This window comes from Gobius niger (assembly GCF_951799975.1).
Source record: "Gobius niger genome assembly, chromosome: 19".
NCBI lineage: Eukaryota > Metazoa > Chordata > Actinopteri > Gobiiformes > Gobiidae > Gobius > Gobius niger.
The window spans coordinates 28,563,273-28,590,248 of record NC_136870.1 but is presented as its reverse complement, the minus strand read 5'-3'; the positions used below and the strand labels follow the sequence as shown (position 1 = coordinate 28,590,248).

Genomic DNA, 26,976 nt, shown 5'->3' with positions numbered 1-26,976 from the left:
TCATGGAGTGTTTCATTCAGTCGTCGCAGAAACAAAACAAACGTAACAGTCGCTGTGGGAGAAAAGGCACGAGCTGCTGCCATGACGACAGAGGAGGAGGAGGAGGAGCTTCACCGCGGCGCCGCCTGTCGCCGTGACGACAGAGGAGGAGGAGGAGGAGCTTCAGTCGGTCTCCCTCAGGCCGCAGCGGCGTCGGAACTCCTGGCCGCGCTCGTGGATCCACTTATTGGAAACTGAAACAGAGACGAGAGACAGGAGTGTTTGGCCCAAAGGCACGAGAACAGAGAGAAAACAAGGATCACGTCTGAGTGAAGGGTCTTCATGAGGTGGAAGTGAAGGGTCGAAAATGTGACAACAATATGACAAAAAAAAAAAAAAAGTGACAAAAATGTGACAAAAATTTAAAAATGTGACAAAAAAAGATTTAAAAAAAATGACAAAAAATGAGGAAAATGAACAAAAAAATAAAATGAAAAAATGAAAAAAAAGACAAAAATGTGACAAAAAAATGTGACAAAAAAATTACAAAAAAATTACAAAAATTTGACAAAAAAATGACAAAAATTTGACCAAAAAATGACAAAAATTTGACAAAAAAATGACAAAAATGTGACAAAAAAGATTTTTAAAAATGACAAAAAATGAGGAAAATGAACAAAAAAATGACAAAAAAATAAAATAAAAAAATGACAAAAAAGTGACAAAAAAATGACAAAAATGTGACAAAAATGTGACAAAAAAATTACAAAAATGTGACAAATAATAAATAAAAATGTGACAAAAAATGACAAAAAAGTCACAAAAAATGATAAAAATTTGACCAAAAAAATACAAAGAAAATACAAAAATTTGACCAAAAAAAGGACAAAAAAATGAGAAAAAAAGGACAAAAAAGTGACAAAAAAGTGACAAAAAAGTGACAAAAAAATTGACAAAAAAGTGACAAAAAAATTGACAAAAAATTGACCAAAAAAATTACAAAAATAAGACAAAAAATTACACAAAAAATAACAAAAATGTGACAAAAAAATGAGTGAAGGGTCTGCGTGAGGTGGAAGTGAAGGGTCTGCGTGAGGTGGAAGTGAAGGGTCTGTGTGAGGTGGAAGTGAAGGGTCTGTGTGAGGTGGAAGTGAAGGGTCTGTGTGAGATGAAGGGTCTGTGTGAGATGAAGGGTCTCCGTGAGGAAAGCACTGACCCCACTTGTTCCCGAGCAGGACGGGGCAGGCGGCGTGCCGGGTCCGATAGTCTCCGCCTCCGCTGGGGAACAGGTTATACCAGAACACGGCCGAGCCCTGAGGAACATCACAGCTCAGAGACAAACCAGGAGGGAACAGGAAGTCAACAGGAAGTCAAACAGGAAGTCAAACAGGAAGTCAAACAGGAAGTCAAACAGGAAGTCAACAGGAAGTCAAACAGGAAGTCAGAGGCGGCCGGACCTTCTTTGGTTTGATGGCGGCTCCTACGTCCGTGAAGACTGTGGCGCCCCCTGCCTGCACGTCGCTCATCTGCAACACACACATGAGTCAGTGTTTGCAGAAGCTGAGGGCGGATCTGCAGTTCTCACGTAGAGCAGCCAGGTGGCGATGCGGTTTCCTGTTCCCAGCTCCTCGAAGGCGTCGGGCTCGTCGTCCTGCGGGAAGAAGGGTTTCAGTCGACGGAAACATCTGCAGAATCGAGTCTAGACTAAGAAGTTACAGCCTCTAAACACGTTTTTCAGACATTAAAACATCAGTCCCAAATGTTTAACCTCTGACCTCCCACTTGAACAGAGCACTTTCTCTCCAGTTTGGTTTTACCCAAATGTAAAGGATTATTGGAAAAAGTGTAAAAAAAAAAAATGTAAAAAAAAAACAAATAAAATATGACAAAAAAAAATAAAAATGTGACAAAAAAATAAATAAAAATGTGAAAAAAAAAAAAAAAATGTGAAAAAAATAATAAAAATGTGACAAAAAATCAATAAAAATGTGACAAAAAAAATGTGACAAAAAAATGTGACCAAAAACAATCAAAAATGTGACAAATAATAAATAAAAATATAAAAAATAATAATAAAAATGTGACAAAAAAAACAAAAAAATGTGACAAAAAAATAAATAAAAATGTGACAAAAAAAATAAATAAAAAAGTGACAAAAAAATCAATAAAAATGTGACAAAAAAAATAAATAAAAATGTGACGAAAAAATAAATAAAAATGTGACAAAAAAAATAAATAAAAATGTGACAAAAAAAATAAATAAAATGTGACAAAAAAACAAAAAAAATGGACAAAAATAAATAAATAAAAATGTGACAAAAAATAAATAAAAATGTTACAAAAAACAAACAAAAATGTGACAAAAAAATAAATAAAAATGTTACAAAAAACAAACAAAAATGTGACAAAAAAATAAAATAAAAATGTGGCAAAAAATCAATAAAAATGTGACAAATAATAAATAAAAATGTGACAAAAAATCAATAAAAATGTGACAAAAAAAACTAAAATGTGACAAAAAATCAATAAAAATGTGACAAAAAATAAATAAAATGTGACAAAAATTATAAAAATGTGACAAAAAAATAAATAAAAATTTGACAAAAAAATAAATAAAAATGTGACAAAAAATAAATAAAATTGTGAAAAAAAAAAAAAAAATTTGACAAAAAATAATAAAAATGTGACAAAAATTATAAAAATGTGACAAAAAAATCAATAAAATGTGACAAAAAAATCAATAAAAAAGTGACAAAAAAATCAATAAAAATGTGACAAAAAAAATAAATAAAAATGTGACAAAAAAAATAAATAAAAATGTGACGAAAAAATAAATAAAAATGTGACAAAAAAATAAAATAAAAATGTGACAAAAAAAATAAATAAAAATGTGACAAAAAAACAAAAAAAATGGACAAAAATAAATAAATAAAAATGTGACAAAAAATAAATAAAAATGTGGCAAAAAAATAAAATAAAAATGTGGCAAAAAATCAATAAAAATGTGACAAAAAATCAATAAAAATGTGACAAAAAAAACTAAAATGTGACAAAAAATCAATAAAAATGTGACAAAAAATAAATAAAATGTGACAAAAATTATAAAAATGTGACAAAAAAATAAATAAAAATTTGACAAAAAAATAAATAAAAATTTGACAAAAAATAAATAAAATTGTGAAAAAAAAAAAAAATATTTGACAAAAAATAATAAAAATGTGACAAAAATTATAAAAATGTGACAAAAAAATCAATAAAATGTGACAAAAAAATCAATAAAAAAGTGGCAAAAAAATTAATAAAATGTGACAAAAAAATCAATAAAAATGTGACGAAAAAATCAATAAAAATGTGACACAAAATAAATAAAAATGTGACAAAAAAATAAATCAAAATGTGGCAAAAAAATAAATAAAATGTGACAAAAAAATCAATAAAAATGTGACGAAAAAATCAATAAAAATGTGACAAAAAATCAATAAAAAAGTGAAAAAATAATAAAAATGTGACAAAAAAAACAAAAAAATTTTGTCAAACTCTGGCAAATATGAGATGAAAAAGAATGTGAATAAGTGAAACAGCGAGGCATTAGTGTGAGGAAAATGATCTGTTTTGTAAGTCTTGGCTTTGAGGCGTTTCTCTGGCCAACATGCTGTAAGCGCCAGGTGAGAACTTGTTAGATTTGGGTAAAGCCAAACTGGAGGAACTGCTCGGTTAAGGCGGAGGGTCAGAGGTCAAAGAAAAGGGTAAAGTATCAGTATTTTCTGTATAAAAGTGTGAGTTTACTCGTCCGAAGTCGAAGTGCGGCTCGTACTGCCCCCCGACGCCGTAGTTGGCCACCTGCAGGACACACAGAGCATTACACCGCGTCACTGCGCTCCCTCTGAGGTCCTCATCGCTCACCTGCAGGTCCTCGGCCGTGCTCACGTCCAGCCCCGTCACGGCCTGGATCCTCTGGTTGATCTTGTCCACCAGGGGGTGCTCTGACGCTCCCAGCCACGCACTGAGGAAACAAAGAAACAAACTGCAGCCACGAACTCCAGCGCAAATCTTTCACTGAATCTGAACGCACCTCTTGGACACCCTGTAGGGGGCGGTGGTGAGTTTTCCCGTCAGTGGGTCGTGGACTGTGGCTCGTCTCAGCTGCAGAAGAACAAAGAGGAATCAGAGATCGGTGATGAAGAGCGAAGATCTGCATCGTCTTCAGGAAACACAAGCTCTGAGCGTGAACTGTGGTGACGTCAAAGGTGAAGACAACGACTTTTTATTTCACAACTTCAGATTTTAATTTAACCGCGAGAAACTGAGAAACCGAGAAACTGAGAAACGTAGAAACCGAGAAACGTAGAAACCGAGAAACGTAGAAACCGAGAAACCGAGAAATGTAGAAACCGAGAAACGTAGAACCCGAGAAACGTAGAAACCGAGAAACGTAGAAACGTAGAAACCGAGAAACGTAGAAACGTAGAAACCGAGAAACGTAGAAACGTAGAAACCGAGAAACGTAGAAACGTAGAAACCGAGAAACGTAGAAACGTAGAAACCGAGAAACGTAGAAACGTAGAAACCGAGAAACGTAGAAACCGAGAAACCGAGAAACGTAGAAACGTAGAAACGTAGAAACCGAGAAACGTAGAAACGTAGAACCCGAAAAACGTAAAAACCGAGAAACGTAGAACCCGAGAAACGTAGAAACCGAGAAACCGAGAAACGTAGAAACCGAGAAACGTAGAAACGTAGAAACCGAGAAACGTAGAACCCGAGAAACTGAGAAACCGAGAAACGTAGAAACGTAGAACCCGAGAAACTGAGAAACCGAGAAACGTAGAAACGTAGAAACCGAGAAACGTAGAAACGTAGAAACCGAGAAACGTAGAAACGTAGAAACCGAGAAACGTAGAAACCGAGAAACGTAGAAACGTAGAAACCGAGAAACGTAGAACCCGAGAAACTGAGAAACTGAGAAACCGAGAAACGTAGAAACGTAGAACCCGAGAAACTGAGAAACGTAGAAACGTAGAAACGTAGAAACCGAGAAACGTAGAAACGTAGAAACCGAGAAACCGAGAAACGTAGAAACGTAGAAACGTAGAAACGTAGAAACGGAGAAACGTAGAAACCGAGAAACGTAGAACCCGAAAAACGTAAAAACCGAGAAACGTAGAACCCGAGAAACGTAGAAACCGAGAAACCGAGAAACCGAGAAACGTAGAAACGTAGAAACCGAGAAACGTAGAAACCGAGAAACGTAGAAACGTAGAAACCGAGAAACGTAGAAACCGAGAAACGTAGAAACGTAGAAACCGAGAAACGTAGAACCCGAGAAACTGAGAAACCGAGAAACGTAGAAACATAGAACCCGAGAAACTGAGAAACCGAGAAACGTAGAAACGTAGAAACCGAGAAACGTAGAAACCGAGAAACGTAGAACCCGAGAAACGTAGAAACCAAGATACGTAGAAACGTAGAAACGTAGAAACGTAGAAACGTAGAAACGTAGAAACCGAGAAACGTAGAAACCAAGAAACGTAGAACCCGAGAAACTGAGAAACGTAGAAACGTAGAAACCGAGAAACGTAGAAACGTAGAAACGTAGAAACGTAGAAACCGAGAAACGTAGAAACGTAGAAACCGAGAAACGTAGAAACGTAGAAACCGAGAAACGTAGAAACGTAGAAACGTAGAAACCGAGAAACGTAGAAACGTAGAAACCGAGAAACCGAGAAACGTAGAAACCGAGAAACGTAGAAACGTAGAAACCGAGAAACGTAGAAACCGAGAAACCGAGAAACGTAGAAACGTGGAAACCGAGAAACCGAGAAACGTAGAAACCGAGAAACGTAGAAACGTAGAAACCGAGAAACGTAGAAACTGAGAAACCGAGAAACGTAGAAACGTAGAAACCGAGAAACGTAGAAACGTAGAAACGTAGAAACCGAGAAACCGAGAAACGTAGAAACGTAGAAACGTAGAAACGTAGAAACGTAGAAACCGAGAAACGTAGAAACCGAGAAACGTAGAAACGTAGAAACCGAGAAACGTAGAACCCGAGAAACTGAGAAACCGAGAAACGTAGAAACGTAGAACCCGAGAAACTGAGAAACCGAGAAACGTAGAAACGTAGAACCCGAGAAACTGAGAAACCGAGAAACGTAGAAACCGAGAAACGTAGAAACCGAGAAACGTAGAAACCGAGAAACGTAGAAACGTAGAAACCGAGAAACGTAGAAACGTAGAAACCGAGAAACCGAGAAACGTAGAAACCGAGAAACCGAGAAACGTAGAAACCGAGAAACGTAGAAACGTAGAAACCGAGAAACGTAGAAACGTAGAAACCGAGAAACGTAGAAACCGAGAAACGTAGAACCCGAGAAACGTAGAAACCGAGAAACGTAGAAACGTAGAAACCGAGAAACGTAGAAACGTAGAAACCGAGAAACGTAGAAACCGAGAAACGTAGAACCCGAGAAACTGAGAAACGTAGAAACGTAGAAACCGAGAAACGTAGAAACCGAGAAACGTAGAAACGTAGAAACCGAGAAACGTAGAAACGTAGAAACCGAGAAACGTAGAAACCGAGAAACGTAGAAACGTAGAAACGTAGAAACCGAGAAACGTAGAAACGTAGAAACCGAGAAACGTAGAAACCGAGAAACCGAGAAACGTAGAAACGTAGAAACGTACAAACCGAGAAACGTAGAAACCGAGAAACCGAGAACCCGGGACAGTTACCCGCGGTTACGGGACAGTTACCCGCGGTTTGGCCCTTTGGTACAGGACGGTTACCCGCGGTTACGGGACAGTTACCCGCGGTTACGGGACAGTTACCCGCGGTTACGGGACGGTTACCCGCGGTTACGGGAGAATTACCCGCGGTTTGGCGAGCTCTTTGACCTTCTCCATCTCGCGCTCCGAGACGACGTCGTGGTAACGCAGGATCAGGGGGCGGTCCCACTCCTCCTCCTCTTTCACCGGGCCAATCACCAGGCTGGGGTGGCGGCCGTTGTCATAGTAACGGCAGCGGAGGCGACTCTGTCTGCGAGGAGTCTGCAACGGGAGAGGGCGGGGCTTAGAGAGAGGGCGGGGCTTAGAGAGAGGGCGGGGCTTAGAATAAAAAAAGCTAAATATCAGGGAATGAATTGGGAAAAATATTTAAATATTAGGACAAAATATGGGGGAAAGAAAAGACGACCCCCTTAGTTACAGGGGCACAAACCGTATGATCTCTCCCTTAATGCAACAGCGCCGCCTTGTGGACCAGGCGGGCTCTTGCACTGCCCGAAGCAGCCTCTGACTTTTGTAATATTTCAAAAAACAGGAACATTTCTCCACTGCGCTAACGCTAGCTAACGCTAACGCTAGCTAAACCAACAGGCGCCACAACGACACTCAGCTACAGCCAGTTACCAGGACCGAGCAAATACACAGTACTTTATCATAAAGAGACAAAATACACAGTACTTTATCATACAGGGAGCCATTGTAGGCAGTGTTCAGGTCGTGTTTTCCCCCAGACTCGCTCCTGTGGTCCCTCCTCTCCCTCCTCTCCCTCCTCTCCCTCCTCTCCCTCGTGTCCCTCGTGTCCCTCCTCTCCCTCCTCTCCCTCGTGTCCCTCCTCTCCCTCCTCTCCCTCCTCTCCCTCGTGTCCCTCCTCTCCCTCCTCTCCCTCCTCTCCCTCCTCTCCCTCCTCTCCCTCCTCTCCCTCCTCTCCTTCCTCTCCTTCCTCTCCCTCGTGTCCCTCGTGTCCCTCCTCTCCCTCCTCTCCCTCGTGTCCCTCCTCTCCCTCCTCTCCCTCCTCTCCCTCGTGTCCCTGGTGTCCCTCCTCTCTCTCCTCTCCCCCTCTCCCTCGTGTCCCTCCTCTCCCTCCTCTCCCTCCTCTCCCTCCTCTCCCTCCTCTCCCTCGTGTCCCTGGTGTCCCTCCTCTCTCTCCTCTCCCTCCTCTCCCTCGTGTCCCTCGTGTCCCTCCTCTCCCTCGTGTCCCTCCTCTCCCTCGTGTCCCTGGTGTCCCTCCTCTCCCTCCTCTCCCTCCTCTCCCTCCTCTCCCTCCTCTCCCTCCTCTCCCTCCTCTCCCTCTTGTCCCTCCTCTCCCTCGTGTCCCTCCTCTCCCTCCTCTCCCTCCTCTCCCTCTTGTCCCTCCTCTCCCTCGTGTCCCTCGTGTCCCTCCTCTCCCTCGTGTCCCTCCTCTCCCTCCTCTCCCTCCTCTCCCTCGTGTCCCTCCTCTCCCTCATGTCCCTCCTCTCCCTCCTCTCCCTCCTCTCCCTCCTCTCCCTCCTCTCCCTCCTCTCCCTCCTCTCCCTCCTCTCCCTCGTGTCCCTCCTCTCCCTCATGTCCCTCCTCTCCCTCCTCTCCCTCCTCTCCCTTGTGTCCCTCCTCTCCCTCCTCTCCCTCCTCTCCCTCGTGTCCCTCCTCTCCCTCGTGTCCCTCACCATTCGGACGCCTTCGCCGCGGCACAGCTTCTCGTAGCTCCGCCTCTCGGGCAGGTAGTCGTCAGGGCGCCCCCCGGAGGCCGCGCTCTGCTCTGCGGACGGCGCCCCCTCCTGTTTGGAAAGCTGGTACTCGAAGTACTGCAGGTTCCCCAGGGCGCGCTGGTGACCCGGCTCTAAAGGAGAAACACACATGAGCAGACGGACACCAGGGGGCGCTGGAGACCCGGCTCTAAAGGAGAAACACACATGAGCAGACGGACACCAGGGGGCGCTGGTGACCCGGCTCTAAAGGAGAAACACACATGAGCAGACGGACACCAGGGGGCGCTGGTGACCCGGCTCTAAAGGAGAAACACACACATGAGCAGACGGACACCAGGGGGCGCTGGTGACCCGGCTCTAAAGGAGAAACACACATGAGCAGACGGACACCAGGGGGCGCTGGTGACCCGGCTCTAAAGGAGAAACACACACATGAGCAGACGGACACCAGGGGGCGCTGGAGACCCGGCTCTAAAGGAGAAACACACATGAGCAGACGGACACCAGGGGGCGCTGGTGACCCGGCTCTAAAGGAGAAACACACATGAGCAGACGGACACCAGGGGGCGCTGGAGACCCGGCTCTAAAGGAGAAACACACATGAGCAGACGGACACCAGGGGGCGCTGGTGACCCGGCTCTAAAGGAGAAACACACATGAGCAGACGGACACCAGGGGGCGCTGGTGACCCGGCTCTAAAGGAGAAACACACATGAGCAGACGGACACCAGGGGGCGCTGGAGACCCGGCTCTAAAGGAGAAACACACATGAGCAGACGGACACCAGGGGGCGCTGGTGACCCGGCTCTAAAGGAGACACACACATGAGCAGACGGACACCAGGGGGCGCTGGTGACCCGGCTCTAAAGGAGACACACACATGAGCAGACGGACACCAGGGGGCGCTGGTGACCCGGCTCTAAAGGAGAAACACACATGAGCAGACGGACACCAGGGGGCGCTGGTGACCCGGCTCTAAAGGAGAAACACACATGAGCAGACGGACACCAGGGGGCGCTGGTGACCCGGCTCTAAAGGAGACACACACATGAGCAGACGGACACCAGGGGGCGCTGGTGACCCGGCTCTAAAGGAGAAACACACATGAGCAGACGGACACCAGGGGGCGCTGGTGACCCGGCTCTAAAGGAGACACACATGAGCAGACGGACACCAGGGGGCGCTGGTGACCCGGCTCTAAAGGAGACACACATGAGCAGACGGACACCAGGGGGCGCTGGAGACCCGGCTCTAAAGGAGAAACACACATGAGCAGACGGACACCAGGGGGCGCTGGTGACCCGGCTCTAAAGGAGAAACACACATGAGCAGACGGACACCAGGGGGCGCTGGTGACCCGGCTCTAAAGGAGAAACACATGAGCAGACGGACACCAGGGGGCGCTGGTGACCCGGCTCTAAAGGAGAAACACACATGAGCAGACGGACACCAGGGGGCGCTGGTGACCCGGCTCTACAGGAGAAACACACATGAGCAGACGGACACCAGGGGGCGCTGGAGACCCGGCTCTAAAGGAGAAACACACATGAGCAGACGGACACCAGGGGGCGCTGGTGACCCGGCTCTAAAGGAGAAACACACATGAGCAGACGGACACCAGGGGGCGCTGGTGACCCGGCTCTAAAGGAGAAACACATGAGCAGACGGACACCAGAGGGCGCTGGTGACCCGGCTCTAAAGGAGAAACACACATGAGCAGACGGACACCAGGGGGCGCTGGTGACCCGGCTCTAAAGGAGACACACATGAGCAGACGGACACCAGGGGGCGCTGGTGACCCGGCTCTAAAGGAGAAACACATGAGCAGACGGACACCAGGGGGCGCTGGTGACCCGGCTCTAAAGGAGAAACACACATGAGCAGACGGACACCAGGGGGCGCTGGTGACCCGGCTCTAAAGGAGAAACACACATGAGCAGACGGACACCAGGGGGCGCTGGTGACCCGGCTCTAAAGGAGAAACACACATGAGCAGACGGACACCAGGGGGCGCTGGTGACCCGGCTCTAAAGGAGAAACACACATGAGCAGACGGACACCAGGGGGCGCTGGTGACTCGGCTCTAAAGGAGAAACACATGAGCAGACGGACACCAGGGGGCGCTGGTGACCCGGCTCTAAAGGAGAAACACACATGAGCAGACGGACACCAGGGGGCGCTGGTGACCCGGCTCTAAAGGAAACACACACATGAGCAGACGGACACCAGGGGGCGCTGGTGACCCGGCTCTAAAGGAGACACACACATGAGCAGACGGACACCAGGGGGCGCTGGTGACCCGGCTCTAAAGGAGACACACATGAGCAGACGGACACCAGGGGGCGCTGGTGACCCGGCTCTAAAGGGGAAACACATGAGCAGACGGACACCAGGGGGCGCTGGTGACCCGGCTCTAAAGGAAACACACATGAGCAGACGGACACCAGGGGGCGCTGGAGACCCGGCTCTAAAGGAAACACACATGAGCAGACGGACACCAGGGGGCGCTGGTGACCCGGCTCTAAAGGAGAAACACACATGAGCAGACGGACACCAGGGGGCGCTGGAGACCCGGCTCTAAAGGAGACACACATGAGCAGACGGACACCAGGGGGCGCTGGTGACCCGGCTCTAAAGGAGAAACACACATGAGCAGACGGACACCAGGGGGCGCTGGTGACCCGGCTCTAAAGGAGAAACACACATGAGCAGACGGACACCAGGGGGCGCTGGTGACCCGGCTCTAAAGGAAACACATGAGCAGACGGACACCAGGGGGCGCTGGTGACCCGGCTCTAAAGGAAACACATGAGCAGACTGACACCAGGGGGCGCTGGTGACCCGGCTCTAAAGGAAACACATGAGCAGACTGACACCAGGGGGCGCTGGTGACCCGGCTCTAAAGGAAACACATGAGCAGACTGACACCAGGGGGCGCTGGTGACCCGGCTCTAAAGGAAACACATGAGCAGACGGACACCAGGGGGCGCTGGTGACCTGGCTCTAAAGGAAACACATGAGCAGACGGACACCAGGGGGCGCTGGTGACCTGGCTCTAAAGGAAACACATGAGCAGACGGACACCAGGGGGCGCTGGTGACCTGGCTCTAAAGGAAACACATGAGCAGACGGACACCAGGGGGCGCTGGTGACCCGGCTCTAAAGGAAACACATGAGCAGACTGACACCAGGGGGCGCTGGTGACCCGGCTCTAAAGGAGAAACACACATGAGCAGACGGACACCAGGGGGCGCTGGTGACCCGGCTCTAAAGGAAACACACACATGAGCAGACGGACACCAGGGGGCGCTGGTGACCCGGCTCTAAAGGAGAAACACATGAGCAGACGGACACCAGGGGGCGCTGGAGACCCGGCTCTACAGGAGAAACACACATGAGCAGACGGACACCAGGGGGCGCTGGTGACCCGGCTCTAAAGGAGAAACACACATGAGCAGACGGACACCAGGGGGCGCTGGTGACCCGGCTCTAAAGGAAACACATGAGCAGACGGACACCAGGGGGCGCTGGTGACCCGGCTCTAAAGGAAACACATGAGCAGACGGACACCAGGGGGCGCTGGAGACCCGGCTCTAAAGGAGACACACACATGAGCAGACGGACACCAGGGGGCGCTGGTGACCCGGCTCTAAAGGAGAAACACACATGAGCAGACTGACACCAGGGGGCGCTGGTGACCCGGCTCTAAAGGAGAAACACACATGAGCAGACGGACACCAGGGGGCGCTGGTGACCCGGCTCTAAAGGAGACACACATGAGCAGACGGACACCAGGGGGCGCTGGTGACCCGGCTCTAAAGGAGACACACATGAGCAGACGGACACCAGGGGGCGCTGGTGACCCGGCTCTAAAGGAGAAACACACATGAGCAGACGGACACCAGGGGGCGCTGGTGACCCGGCTCTAAAGGAGAAACACACATGAGCAGACGGACACCAGGGGGCGCTGGAGACCCGGCTCTAAAGGAGAAACACACATGAGCAGACGGACACCAGGGGGCGCTGGTGACCCGGCTCTAAAGGAGACACACATGAGCAGACGGACACCAGGGCGCGCTGGTGACCCGGCTCTAAAGGAGAAACACACATGAGCAGACGGACACCAGGGGGCGCTGGTGACCCGGCTCTAAAGGAGACACACATGAGCAGACGGACACCAGGGCGCGCTGGTGACCCGGCTCTAAAGGAGAAACACACATGAGCAGACGGACACCAGGGGGCGCTGGTGACCCGGCTCTAAAGGAGAAACACACATGAGCAGACGGACACCAGGGGGCGCTGGTGACCCGGCTCTAAAGGAGAAACACACATGAGTAGACGGACACCAGGGGGCGCTGGTGACCCGGCTCTAAAGGAGACACACATGAGCAGACGGACACCAGGGGGCGCTGGTGACCCGGCTCTAAAGGAGAAACACACATGAGCAGACGGACACCAGGGGGCGCTGTCCTGCTGGAGGACATAATAAACATGTAGAGAGTTACCGAGCTGCAGCAGCTGCCGGGTGTAGTGCAGCGCCCGCTCCAGCGCCCCCTGCTGGTACACGGAGTAGCTGAGGTAGTCCAGGACGGCCGTCTGCTCCGGGCCGCGAGCCTCCGTCTGCAGCTGCTCCAGCGCCTGCTCCATCCACTGAGCCGTGTGGAGGTAATCGGCCGAGGAGTACGCCACCTTCCCCAGGTCGAAGCAGTCCTGAGCGGAGAGGGCGGAGCCAGGAGAGGGCGCCACACCTGGAAGACAACACATGACCCTGAGAGGGAGGAGCCAGGAGAGGGAGGAGCCAGGAGAGAGAGGAGCCAGGAGAGAGAGGAGAGGGAGGAGCCAGGAGAGGGAGGAGCCAGGAGAGGGAGGAGCCAGGAGAGGGAGGAGCCAGGAGAGAGAGGAGCCAGGAGAGGGAGGAGCCAGGAGAGGGAGTAGTAGTAGTAGTAGTAGTAGCAGTAGCAGTAGTAGCAGTAGCAGTAGTAGCAGTAGTAGCAGTAGCAGTAGTAGCAGTAGCAGTAGTAGCAGTAGTAGTAGTAGTAGTAGTAGTAGTAGTATTGGTAGTAGTAGTAGTAGTAGCAGTAGCAGTAGCAGTAGTAGTAGTAGCAGTAGCAGTAGTAGCAGTAGCAGTAGTAGCAGTAGCAGTAGTAGCAGTAGCAGTAGTAGCAGTAGTAGCAGTAGCAGTAGTAGCAGTAGCAGTAGTAGCAGTAGTAGTAGTAGCAGTAGTAGCAGTAGTAGCAGTAGCAGTAGCAGTAGTAGTAGCAGTAGTAGTAGTAGTAGTAGCAGTAGCAGTAGTAGCAGTAGTAGTAGCAGTACCTGGCAGCCTCCCGGTGGACAGGGTCTTGGTGTCCAGTCTGTAAACGTCCTGTAGTCTCAGTAAAGCGTTGGCGGCTCCGGTTTGATCCTCGTCGGTGGGAAAATGCTGCCTCTGGATCGTCAGGTTAGAGATGAAACCTGCACGAACACGGGAGGGACACACGTGACACACGTGACACACGTGACACACGTGACACAGATGAAGCGTAATCATTGAACTGATCAGAGATTTGTCTTAGATTCAGAGCAAACACGGGTTTGTGCAGATAAAGGCACAATATGGACGGTTTCTGCCAGACAAACACATCAGATTAAGAGAACAGCTGCTACAAAGCCGACCCTCCAGAGGCTGCAGTTGTGCATAAACCTTCTATCCGGCCTCCCCTAAACGGTTCATTGAAGCTGAAGCAGAAACGGCTGCAGTGGCTCAGAAATACATGAGACTCATTTTCAAACAGTCTTGTTCACTGATGAGGCCGTGACGTCAGTAAGGAGGGGGCGGAGTCATGGTGAGAGAGCTGGTCAGTCCCTTTAGGGTCCCTGAAGGTGTGAAAATGACCTCTTTCTGACTGACCACTTTCTTCTATGCTACAAAAAGAACAAGATCCTCTTCATCATGACAACGCCCCATGTCCTGCTGTAAAGAAAACCTCTGCATCACTGGCTGCTATGGGCAGAAAAGGAGAGAAACTCATGATGTGGACCCCCTCCTCGCCTGACCTAAGCCCTGTTGAGAACCTTCTGAAAAACTTCTATGAGGGTGGGAGGCAGTTTTCATCCAAACAGCAGCTCTGGGAGGTTATTCTAACATCCTGCAAAGAAAACCAAGCAGAAACTGTCCAAAAACTCACAAGTTTAATGGATTTAAGGATTTTGAAGCTGCTCAAAGAAGGGCTCCTTTGGTAAAATATAACTTGACCTGTTAATATTTTTTTGATTGAAATAGCTTTTGATTTCAGTAAATATGACCTCCTAATGCTACAAATACAACAAATGACCATTTTCAGTTAATTACAAGCTTTAAAATGTATTGAAACGATGAGTTGCATAATCATTTGGAACAGTGGATTTTGAGGTTTTTACTATATTTATTTTTGAAAAAAATACTGTTTTCACTGGGAAGTTTTTTCCACCACATTTAAATGATCCTCTACCAGTTACAGACTGAACATGACGCTGACTCTCATTTGAGTCGACAATTTAGGAAATCAGAGAAAAATGTCATTTGCAAAATAATTTGGAACGCAGTGTAGAGTTTATTTCCACTGTCAAGAGATGAGTGAAAAATGTAGAAAAAAGTTTCATAAAATGGGGGAAATTTTTTGAAAAAAATATTAAGGAAAAACTATGAGGGAAAAATTAGGAATAAATTGGGCAAAAGGTTTTGTTTTTTTTCTTTTTAAAAGTGAAAGAATTTGGGGAAAATGTAAAAAATTAGGAAAATTGAAAAAAACATGTGGAAAGTGTTTTTTACCGTGGCTCCTTTAGTACAGTATAGATACAGACGGCATCTCTGGAATCGCCCATATATGGTCATGTTTGAAAACAGTTAAAGGGGAAAACAATTTAGAAAAAAATCTAAATTTTCTCTAATTATTCAAAAACTACTTTAACAAATGCTGAATTATGAATATAGTTTCTACTAAATAAAGATACAAAGACATGGAGAGGAGCAAAGTGGTTCAACAGCCCATAAATACATGAATAACGGAAAATGCTAACTTGATGCTACATGTTAGCATCAGGCTAATGCTAACGGTTAGCTAGCGCCAGCTACAACTGCCGTTTTTTCACTTCCACTGAACAATCTGCTGTGAGAAAATATCCATATGGGCCCGATTTACACTTGACTTTACTTATGTGAGAAATAAGTTCATATTCCATCAGAAAATGGCTAAAAAAGATTCTATTTTCCCCCTCGGCGAAGCCACGCCCCCTTCTATGACGAGATGTCGTCTGTATCTATGGAGGCCGTTGTGGCAGCATATCGGGGACAGGAAGAGAACTGGACACAGGGGTTTCGCACGGCCAATTTATGTTTATGACAGTTAGAAAACAGTTGTGGCATATCGGGGACAGTTAGAAGACAGCGATTAATATGTTGGAGACATAATGCTTTGTATAACATCATTTTAATAAAAATCAAAAGTAATGTTTTGAAAGAAGTTTGTTTTAACTCAGCACAATATATTTAGTACTTCTGCGCATGCGTGTCTTACAGGCGCGCAGTTCGATCGGCTTTAAAATGTATTAATATTTTTATGATCGGTACAATTTATGTGTTTAAACCATATCTACTTATAATTTTAATTGTTTATTCCAGTCATATAGATGCAAACTACCCACAAGGATGTTTTCTTTCGCGTTTTTTCGCTGAAAAGAATGGCTTTATGAGGAACTAACCTATTTAAATCTTATATTTGCTGCCTTGTGTGTATATATATAGGCCTATAAATATGATCATAGATTGTACATTTTGTAAATAGTCAATTGTTGTGTTTTTGTTTAGTTAAATCTGATCGTTTATAATTATTATAATTTATATCATCATCAAAATCATCATTATTTTGTTTATTTGTATTTTCTATAAATATACACAATTTACAACTTCTGTTACTGTTACTTTGTCAAATCTTTCATAATTGTTATTATTATTTCTATCATCATTACAATTATTTATTTCAATGTATTTTACATAAATATAGCCGACATAATTTACACATTGCCTAATTAACACTTTCTCCATCTGTGAGATCAATAAAATATCAAAGAGCCGCGTAAACATGCGAGGCTGCGCATGCGCTAAACACCGTAGCCCCGATTCTCCAGCGTTCGCTAGCTCCGATTCACTTCCTGTCCCCGATATGCCTGACACAGCCGTTACCGTGGTTACCGTGGCTCCTTTAGTACAGTATGGAGGCCGTTGCCGTGGTTACCGTGGCTGGTGTCCTCCAGAACCAGCGCCTCCAGCTCGCTCCACTCCGAGTTCAGCCTCTTGATGAGTTTGAAGGCGTTGACGGGGTTTCCAAGGAAACGCTCGGCGTCCGCGGTCGCCGCCGCCGACAGCGACGTCAGGCGATCGGCCCAGCTGCGAGAAAACACACGTATCGTTAGAGCGGAAAAGAAAACGGAGAAAAATGTGAAAAAGATTTGCAAAAAAATAGGGGGAAAAATGTTTAAACTTGACAAAAGAACTAAAAAATAAATAATAATAAATAAAAAAAAGAATAAAAATATTTAAAAATGTGGGAAAAAATTGGGGGGAAAATACAGAATAATGTGTAAAAAAAAGAAAAAAAAAGAAAAAGGGTGGAATGTGGAAAGAAAGGAACAAATTTGACAAAAAAGGGGATAAATTGTAAAAGAATGAAAAAAAAATTGTAAAATTTGGGGGGAAAATTGAAGTGAAAAATGTGTAATGAAGGTGGAGTAAAACTAAATCTAAAAATGTGAAAATAAATTGGGGGGATTGTTTACAAACTGGGGTAAATAAAAAGAAAGAATAAAATCATTTAAAAATGTGGGGAAAAAATTGGGGGAAAAATACGGAATAATGTGTAAAAAAAAAAAAAAAGAATAAAAAAGAAAAAGAGTGAAAACATTTTCAAAACCGAAAAAAATGTGTAAAAAAAAAAAATGTGGAAAGAAAGGAACAAATTTGACAAAAAAGGGGGAAAATTGTAAAAGAATGAAAATAAATATTGCAAAATTTGGGGGAAAATGTGGAAAGAAAGGAAAAAAATGACAAAAAAGAGGGAAAAATGGTAAAAGAATGAATAAAAACATTGCAAAATTTGGGGGAAAAAATTGAAGGGAAAAATGTGTAATGAAGGTGGAGTAAAAAGTAAAAAATCAAAAAATGTGGAAAACAAATTGGGGGAAAAAGTGAAAAATGGACAAAGGAATTGTTTACAAACTGGGGTAAATAAGAAAAAAAAAGAAAAAAAAACATTTTAAAATTTGGGAAAAAATTTGGTGGAAAATACGGAATAATGTGTAAAAAAACAATAAAAGAATAAAAAAGAAAAAGAGTGAAAACATTTTCAAAACCGAAAAAAATGTGTAAAAAAAAAAATGTGGAAAGAAAGGAACAAATTTGACAAAAAAGGGGGAAAAATTGTAAAAGAATGAAAAAAAATATTGCAAAATTTGGGGTAAAAAATGGAAGGTTGTTTGATCCACCAGGAGGAGTTTCTCGCTGTTTGCGCCGTAAAACTATGGAATAGAAAGAAATGCACCACAGTTTTGCCAATTTAAATCTATGTATAAAAACTGCACAAACGATAGAGCTGGATATTAATTATAATTTAAAGAACAATTTAAACAGTAACATTATTGTCGCTGGGTTTCTGTAAAAATATCAAGTAGAAAAGGGGGCGGGACTAAACAAGGTCACACTTCAACCCACTCCTTTTTGAACAATTAGCTTGTTGCACAATGTGGCTACGCTAGTTCCTCTGAGCTGAAGCTGTGGGCGCTAGTACTTCCTGTTCGTGTTCATTTCCATTAAGATTAGCTCAGACCAGTGAGTTCCTTTGTCTTGAAGCTAAAGGCTAATTTAAACTCGCCTGAACCGAGAGGATCTTTTTCCTCACTTCATCAGATTTTTTTTTCCATTTTTTTTGTCGGGTATTCAACTCATTTTTGTAACTTTTTTGTCATTTTTTTGTCACATTTTTTTACATTTTTTTCGTCAATTTTTTATCACATTTTTGTCACATTTAGTCAAATTTTTGTCATTTTTTTGTCCATTTTTTTGTAGTTTTTTTTTGGTCAAATTTGTATCACATTTTTGTCACATTTTGGTCAGTTTTTTCGTCATTTTGTAATCAAATTTTTGTCTTTTTTTTTTCCACATTTTTGCCTCTTTTTCATCAATTTTTTGTCACTTTTATGTCAATGTTTTCTCACTTTTTTGTCACATTTCCATCCTTGTTTTCGTCTCAGTTTTGTTGCTGTTTTCTCACCTTTTCCCCAGAAGCTTTTGGATTGGGGTAAAGCCAAACTGGAGAAAATGTGCTCGGTTCAGGTGGGAGTTAAGCGGTTAATGCTTTACACAACTTGAAATAGTGCCTTTATATATATTTTTATAGCATGTTAGCCTTTAGCTTCAAGACAAACTATCAATCCTTCATGATCACAGGCGTCTCTGATCTGAACTTCATGATTTGAACTCACAATAAATGATCGTCTACCGGGAACTCACCGCCCACAACATCATCTTTAGAAAATATGATTATTATTCCAGGAAAAGAAAACAGACAGGAAGTCCAGGCGCTCACACCTTCAGGTCAGAGGAACTAGCATAGCCACACCGTGCAACAAGCTAATTGCTGTTTTTGCATCCGTTACTTGTATTATCATTGTTTTTAAATTGTTCGAAATAAACTAAAAAAAAATGTGGAAAAATGTGTAATAAAGGTGGAGTAAAAATAAAGAATGTGAAAAAGAAATTGGGGAGAAAAAAATTGAAAAATGGACAAAGGAATTGTTTACAAACTGAGGTAAATGAAAAAAAAGAATCAAAACATTTTAAAATTTGGGAAAAAATTTGGGGGGAAAACACGGAATAATGTGTAAAAAAAAGAAAGAAAAAGAGTTAAAAAAAATGTGGAAAGAAAGGAACAAATTGTAAAAGGATGAATAAAAATATTGCAAAATTTGGGGGGAAAAAATTGAAGGGAAAAATGTGTAATAAAGGTGGAGTAAAACTAAATCTAAAAATGTGAAAATAAATTGGGGGAATTGTTTACAAACTGGGGTAAATAAAAAGAAAGAATAAAAACATTTTAAAATTTGGGAAAAAATTGGGGAAAAATACGGAATAATGTGTAAAAAAAAAGAGTAAAAAAAATGTGGAAAGAAAGGAAAAAAATGACAAAAAAGGGGGAAAAATTGTAAAAGAATGAAAAAAAATATTGTAAAATTTGGGGGGAAAAATGTGTAATAAAGGTGGAGTAAAACTAAATCTAAAAATGTGAAAATAAATTGGGGGGATTGTTTACAAACTGAGGTAAATGAAAAAAAAAAGAATAAAAACATTTTAAAATTTGGGAAAAAATTTGGGGGGAAAATACGGAATAATGTGTAAAAAAGAAAGAAAAGAAAAGAGTGAAAACATTTTCAAAACCGAAAAAAAATTGTTAAAAAAAAAAAAATGTGGAAAGAAAGGAAAACATTTTACAAAAAAGGGACAAATTGTAAAAGAATTTAAAAAAATTGAAGGGAAAAATGTGTAATAAAGGTGGAGTAAAGATAAAGAATGTGAAAAAAAATTGGGGGGAAAAAATTGAAAAATGGACCAAGGAATTAAAGTTAAAATTAAAGTAAAAAAAAGAGAAAAAATTTGACAAAAAGGGGATAAATTGTAAAAGAATGAAAAAAAACATTGCAAAATTTGGGGGGGGAAATTGAAGGGAAAAATGTGTAATGAAGGTGGAGTAAAACTAAATCTAAAAATGTGAAAATAAATTGGGGGGATTGTTTACAAACTGGGGTAAATAAAAAGAAAGAATAAAAACATTTAAAAATGTGGGAAATAATTTGGGGAAAAATACGGAATAATGTGTAAAAAAAAAAATGTGGAAAGAAAGGAACAAATTTGACAAAAAAGGGGAAAATTGTAAAAGAATGAAAAAAAATATTGCAAAAATTTGGGGGAAAAAATGGAAGGTTGTCCGATCCACCAGGGGGAGTTTCTTGCTGTTTGCGCCGTAAAACTATGGAAAAGCTTGAATGTGTCACTCAAGAAATGTATCACAGTTTTGCCAATTTAAATCTATGTATAAAAACTACACGAACTATAGAGCTGGAGGTTAATTATAATTTAAACAACAATTTAAACAATCAGTAACATTATTGTCGCTGGGTTTCTGTAAAAATATCAAGTAGAAAAAGGGGGCGGGACTAAATAAGGTCACACTTCAAGCCACTCCTTTTTGAACAATTGCTGTTTTGGCGTCCATTACTTGTATTATCATTGTTTTAAAATTGTTCAAAATAAACTAAAAAAAAAATAACAAAAAAAATAAAATAAAGAAGGGAAAAATGTGTAATAAAGGTGGAGTAAAAATAAAGAATGTGAAAAAGAAATTGGGGGGAAAAAAATTGAAAAATGGACAAAGGAATTGTTTACAAACTGAGGTAAATGAAAAAAAAAAAGAATAAAAACATTTTAAAATTTGGGAAAAGATTTGGGGGGAAAACACGGAATAATGTGTAAAAAAAAAAAAGAAAGAGAGTAAAAAAAATGTGGAAAGAAAGGAACAAATTGTAAAAGGATGAATAAAAACATTGCAAAATTTGGGGGGAAAAATTGAAGGGAAAAATGTGTAATGAAGGTGGAGTAAAACTAAATCTAAAAATGTGAAAATAAATTGGGGGGATTGTTTACAAACTGGGGTAAATAAAAAGAAAGAATAAAATCATTTTAAAATTTTGGAAAAAAATTGGTGGAAAAACACGGAATTATGTGTAAAAAAAAAAGAAAAGAAAAGAGTAAAAACATTTTCAAAACCGAAAAGAAATTGTAAAAAAAAAAAAAATGTGGAAAGAAAGGAAAACATTTTACAAAAAAGGGACAAATTGTAAAAGAATTTAAAAAAAAGAAGGGGAAAATGTGTAATAAAGGTGGAGTAAAGATAAAGAATGTGAAAAAAAATTGAAAAATGGACAAAGGAATTGTTTACAAACTGAGGTAAATATATTAAAAAAAAGATTAAATTTGGGGGGAAATACGTAATGTGTAAAAACAAAAGAAAAGAAAAAGAGTAAAAAAAAAATTGACAAAAAAGGGGATAAATTGTAAAAGAATGAATAAAAATATTGCAAAATTTGGGGGGAAAATTGAAGGAAAAAATGTGTAATAAAGGTGGAGTAAAAAGTAAAAAATCGAAAAATGTGGAAAAAAAAATTGGGGAAAAAGTGAAAAATTGTTAAAAACAGAAAGAAATGTGGAAAGAAATGTGAAAATAAATGTGGAAAGAAAGGAACAAGGCGACACATTTGAACAAACAGGGGCAAACTGGAAAAAGAATGAATAAAAATGTTGTAAAATTTGGGAAGAAATTGAAGGGAAAATGTGTAATAAAGGTGGGATTGAAAAAAGTGTGTCGGGAGGAGGAGCTTCAGACGCTCCCGTGTGTTCAGGTCAGGAGCTCAGGAGTTCTTTGTGCTCAGGAGTTCTTTGTGTTCAGGAGTTCTTTGTGTTCAGGAGTTCTTTGTGTTCAGGAGATCGGGTTCAGGGAGTCGGGTTTCAGGAAACTCCCAGGACTTTATCAAACGCTGAAACCCTGAGGATCTGAACCCGTGACGATGAAGTCGGTCTCCTGTGCGGAGCTGTGGACTTCTACAGCCACCAGGGGGCAGCTTCGACATGCAAAAGGACAGGATTCCACTGGTGTCCAGCAGAGGGCGGAGATCAGGAGGGTCAGTCTGCCCCAGGGCGAGTGTGGCCACAGTTCTGTATCACACATGTGGCTGCTGTGGGGTAAAAGTCTCCTCACCGTCTGAGTTTGTCCAGCCTCGTCTCCTCTTCTCGGATGTAATCCTTCAGAGACACAACCAGGTCCTTCTCCACGAACAGCAGGTCCGTCATCTGACCTGGAGCACAAGAGGAGAAACATCTTAATACAAGAGGAGAAACATCTTAATACAAGAGGAGAAACATCTTAAAACAAGAGGAGAAACATCTTAATACAAGAGGAGAAACATCTACACAAGAGGAGAAACATGTTTATACACCAGGAGAAACATCTTAATACAAGAGGAGAAACATCTTAATATCAGGAGAAACATCTTAATACAAGAGGAGAAACATCTTAATATCAGGAGAAACATCTTAACATCAGGGGAAACATCTTAATACAAGAGGAGAAACATCTTAATGAGGAGAAACATCTTAATGAGGAGAAACATCTTTATACATGAGGAGAAACATCTTAATGAGGAGAAACATCTTAATACAAGAGGAGAAACATCTTAATGAGGAGAAACATCTTAATGAGGAGAAACATCTTTGCACTTTTGGTTAAAGCGTTTCTCACCGACTGAAGCGAAGAAGTCGCTCTGAGCTGAGCCGCCGATGACGAGGAGCCAGAAAACCAGCAGCAGCTCCAGACTCCAGCTCCACTCCATCCGCTCCACACTTTCACTAAAGAGAATCATCACAGCTCAGCGATATATCGTCTACGAGATCAGATCGAAACGATACGAGATCAGATCGAAACGATACGGGATCAGATCAAAAACAATACGAGATCAGATCGAAACGATACGAGATCAGATCGAAACGATACGAGATCAGATCGAAACGATACGAGATCAGATCGAAACGTTACGAGATCAGATCGAAACGATACGAGATCAGATCAAAACGATACGAGATCGGATCGAAACGATACGAGATCAGATCGAAACGATACGAGATCAGATCAAAACGATACGAGATCAGATCGAAACGATACGAGATCAGATCGAAACGATACGAGATCAGATCGAAACGATACGAGATCGGATCGAAACGATACGAGATCAGATCGAAACGATACGAGATCAGATCGAAACGATACGAGATCAGATCGAAAAGTTACGAGATCAGATCGAAAAGTTACGGGATCAGATCGAAACGATACGAGATCAGATCGAAACGATACAAGATCAGATCGAAACGATACGAGATCAGATCGAAACGATACGAGATCGGATCGAAACGATACGAGATCAGATCGAAACGTTACGAGATCAGATCGAAACGATACGAGATCAGATCAAAACGATACGAGATCAGATCGAAACGATACGAGATCAGATCGAAACGATACGAGATCAGATCGAAACGATACGAGATCAGATCAAAACGATACGAGATCAGATCGAAACGATACGAGATCAGATCGAAACGATACGAGATCAGATCGAAAAGTTACGAGATCAGATCGAAAAGTTACGGGATCAGATCGAAACGATACGAGATCAGATCGAAACGATACAAGATCAGATCGAAACGATACGAGATCAGATCGAAACGATACGAGATCGGATCGAAACGATACGAGATCAGATCGAAACGTTACGAGATCAGATCGAAACGATACGAGATCAGATCAAAACGATACGAGATCAGATCGTAATGATACGAGATCAGATCGAAACGATACGAGATCAGATCGAAACGATACGAGATCAGATCGAAACGATACGAGATCAGATCGAAACGATACGAGATCAGATCGAAAAGTTACGAGATCAGATCGAAATGCACATTTACAACATGGAGTTCATCTCCAGTGTCAGTGTTTATTCAGCTTCAGCTTCACAAACACGTGCTGGACATTATTATTGTTGTTATTATTATTATTATTATTATTATTATTATTATTATTATTGTCCAGGTGAATCTGCCTTTATCTGAGGGTTTGTTTGCTGTGGGTGAATCTGTAAAGTCTCCTTAAACCTCCTCAAAGGCAGTGATATATATGATATAAAGTTTAGGTTTGATATTTATAGTTATTGTTTAATGTAACCAAGGCTCACGTGGCAGAAACACAATAATAAACAGAGTAAAAGTCTTTATCTGAGCGGAACAGACGCCCTGATAGGAAACCCGCTGCTTTAAGGTCGTTTTTAGCCTAAATGAGAGACAATGACGCGGTGACGTCAGTGAGGACTTACCACGTGACCTCCGCAGGAAGCGCCGAGTGAAGAAAGCGCAGATTATTCCGCAGAAAACATGAGAAATAACGCGTTTCAGAGACTTCAGCGGCTCCTCCAGAAATAAACAACACACGGGCTTCTTCTGCGGCGGGAGGCTGGAGGAGCGCGCCCTCTGCGGCGGCGGGCGGTACTGCACACACACACATACAGCCACAATGATGGAGACACTGGGCAAACAGAGGCGTCTAAAGCCCAAAAGTCAAAATCTGACACAACTTTTTCAACTATTTCCAAATGTTGGTGCGAGAGTTAAAGAAATTAACTATTGAACCGTCACTAAAGCGCGAGAAACATCTTTAATTCACGTCTCAGAGCTGAGCAGGGGCGGACTGGGACTTTTTTGTCACTTTTTCGTTGTGTTTTCATCTCTTTTTTTTCAGGGTTTTTTCCATGTTATTATATATTATATTTTTCATCGCTTTGTCGTCACGTTTTCGTCACATTTTGTTGTGTTTTTGTCACTTTTTTGTTGCACATTTTTGTTTTTTGATGCTTTTCTTTTAAGCCCTTAACTCCCGCCTGAACCGAGCACAGTTTCTCCAGTTTGGCTTTACCCCAATCCAAAAGCTTCTGGGAAAAAGGTGAGAAAATAGCGACAAAACTGAGACGAAAACAATGATGGAAATGTGACAAAAAAGTGACGAAAAATGAAAAAAAAAATGACGAAAAAATGATGAAAAAGTGGCAAAAATGTCACAAGAAATTGACAAAAAATGACAAAAATGTGACAAAAAAATGACAAAAAAATGACAAAAAATGACAAAAAAATGATGAAAAAGTGGCAAAAATGTGACAAAAAAATGACACAAAAATGACAAAAATGTGACAAAAATTTGATAAAAATTTGACAAAAAATTACAAAAATTAGACGAAAACAATGATGAAAATGTGACAAAAAAGTGAGAAAAGTTTGACGAAAAAGTGGCAAAAATGTCACAAAAAAATCCAAAAATGTGATTTAAAAAAAAATTGACAAAAATATGATAAAAAATTACCAAAAAAAAATTACCAAACTATGACAAAAAATACTAAAATGTAACAAAAAAAATGACAAAAATTTTATTTAAAAAATGACGAAAAACTGACCAAAATGTGACTAAAAAAGACAAAAATTTGATACAAAATTGACATAAAAATGAAAAAAAAATGTGACAAAAAATGGACAAAAATGCGACAAAAAAAATACAAAAATGAGTTGGAAACCCCGCCCCCAAAAAAGATGGAAAAAAAATCTGATGACGTGAGGAAAAAGATCCATTTCGATGAGTTTTGTAGGTCTTTCAAATGAGGCGTTACACTGGCCTACAGGATTTGGGTAAAGCTGAACTGGAGAAAACGCTCTCGGTTCAGGCGGGAGTTAAGAGGTTAAAAAGTGCTTCTGAGTCGTGGGTCAAACACGGCCATGTCAAGCACGAAAAACACACATGACTGCAAATTATAAAGTTACTTTATTTACTGTTAATGTTTTCGAGAGCCCACATTTGCATTTGTTTCTATCTACGCAAATAACATGCTATATTAAAACAAATGTTAACTACGGCAAAAGCCTAATTTTAGTAAAACAAAATCAACCATTGTAGCAATTAGTGCAAAAGCAAAAACCTGCATCTACATCTCCTACAGTAACTTAACCTCATTCATTCACTCAAAGAAAATACCACATTAGATTATTTTCAAATGTCAGTTCAGCATCAGTTTTTTTATAAGTCACTTTTTAACATGTGCTGTTGTTGACGTAACAACCTTTGCAATAACAGTTGGAAAACTGTGAAAGTTGATGCTACAAAGCTCTGTGATTGATAAATACCAAGACACCACAACAGTGTTTCCTTAACTTTGTGAAAGGAGAGAAACAGCGCCCCCAATTTGACGCTGGTGGCCAAACCGTGTACTGCATCTATATTTACCTTTGAGAATGAATGGAAGAGACCAAAGACGGGGACGAAAACAGTTTCTCATAAATATTTCACTTTATTCATTATCATACAGCGGAGTTCGTCTCACATTCCTCCCAGAACGAAAAAAATCAACATTTTTACAAATTCAGCCTCAGAAAAAAAACAGTGAACTGATGAACGAGCCAAAGGTCAGTGTTTGTGATAATTCCACAAAATCAGTTCCATTGAAGCTTCTTTTGGAGCTGATTTAGTGTTTTTGAGTCAATCTTTTCTCCAGATCTGCACAGAGGAAACAAACGGACACGACGCAAAACCTTTGAGGAAAAAATCAGGTAAAATTTCACCCAAAAAAGCTCAGCCGAGTTTAAGGCCTTAAACGTTTACAGGACATTTAGATTCACACCAGTTTAAAGAGGAGGTATTCTGCTTTTTTCAGTCCCATAGCACCAGTCTATATCACACTACAATGATGACAAACCTTCTGTTGGTCTGTAAATGCAGTAAATTAGAATAACTGCCTTGTATAAAATGTCTCTCTCAAAATGGCTGTAGTGAATGTCTTGAAATAGGCCTCTGTCTCTTTAAGAACCTCTGAGCCTTTAGAC

At 42.2% G+C, this 26,976-nt stretch overlaps 1 protein-coding gene across 2 annotated transcripts; it reads right to left on the bottom strand.

The window, feature by feature from the left end:
- Nucleotides 1-93: 93 nt before the first annotated feature.
- Nucleotides 94-24,554, bottom strand: LOC306978564 (prolyl 4-hydroxylase subunit alpha-1-like). Of its 2 annotated transcripts, XM_079577193.1 has the most exons (15): nucleotides 24,432-24,554; nucleotides 22,805-22,911; nucleotides 22,265-22,361; nucleotides 16,697-16,848; nucleotides 13,761-13,898; nucleotides 12,953-13,195; nucleotides 8,406-8,578; nucleotides 6,850-7,026; nucleotides 4,052-4,122; nucleotides 3,883-3,982; nucleotides 3,766-3,819; nucleotides 1,565-1,630; nucleotides 1,437-1,505; nucleotides 1,196-1,292; nucleotides 94-233 (listed from the first exon to the last, which is right to left on the bottom strand). In XM_079577193.1, the coding sequence occupies exons 2-15, from the start codon at nucleotides 22,893-22,895 to the stop codon at nucleotides 163-165; spliced, it is 1,599 nt and encodes a 532-aa protein (XP_079433319.1). In that variant the 5' UTR covers nucleotides 22,896-22,911; nucleotides 24,432-24,554; the 3' UTR covers nucleotides 94-162. The 2 variants fall into 2 exon arrangements, with proteins under 2 accessions (XP_079433319.1, XP_079433318.1); XM_079577192.1 differs by having other exon boundaries at nucleotides 3,766-3,982.
- Nucleotides 24,555-26,976: the final 2,422 nt, after the last annotated feature.

Bases quoted from the DNA above. Each gene is read 5' to 3' on its own strand.
- LOC306978564 (XM_079577192.1), bottom strand. From the start codon at position 22,895: ATGGAGTGGAGCTGGAGTCTGGAGCTGCTGCTGGTTTTCTGGCTCCTC. The intron at 16,849-22,264 runs GTGAGGAGACTT...GTTTTCTCGCAG, and splicing joins AGGCTGGACAAACTCAGACG to CTGGGCCGATCGCCTGACGT. The intron at 7,027-8,405 runs GTGAGGGACACG...CTCCCGTTGCAG, and splicing joins GCGGCGAAGGCGTCCGAATG to ACTCCTCGCAGACAGAGTCG.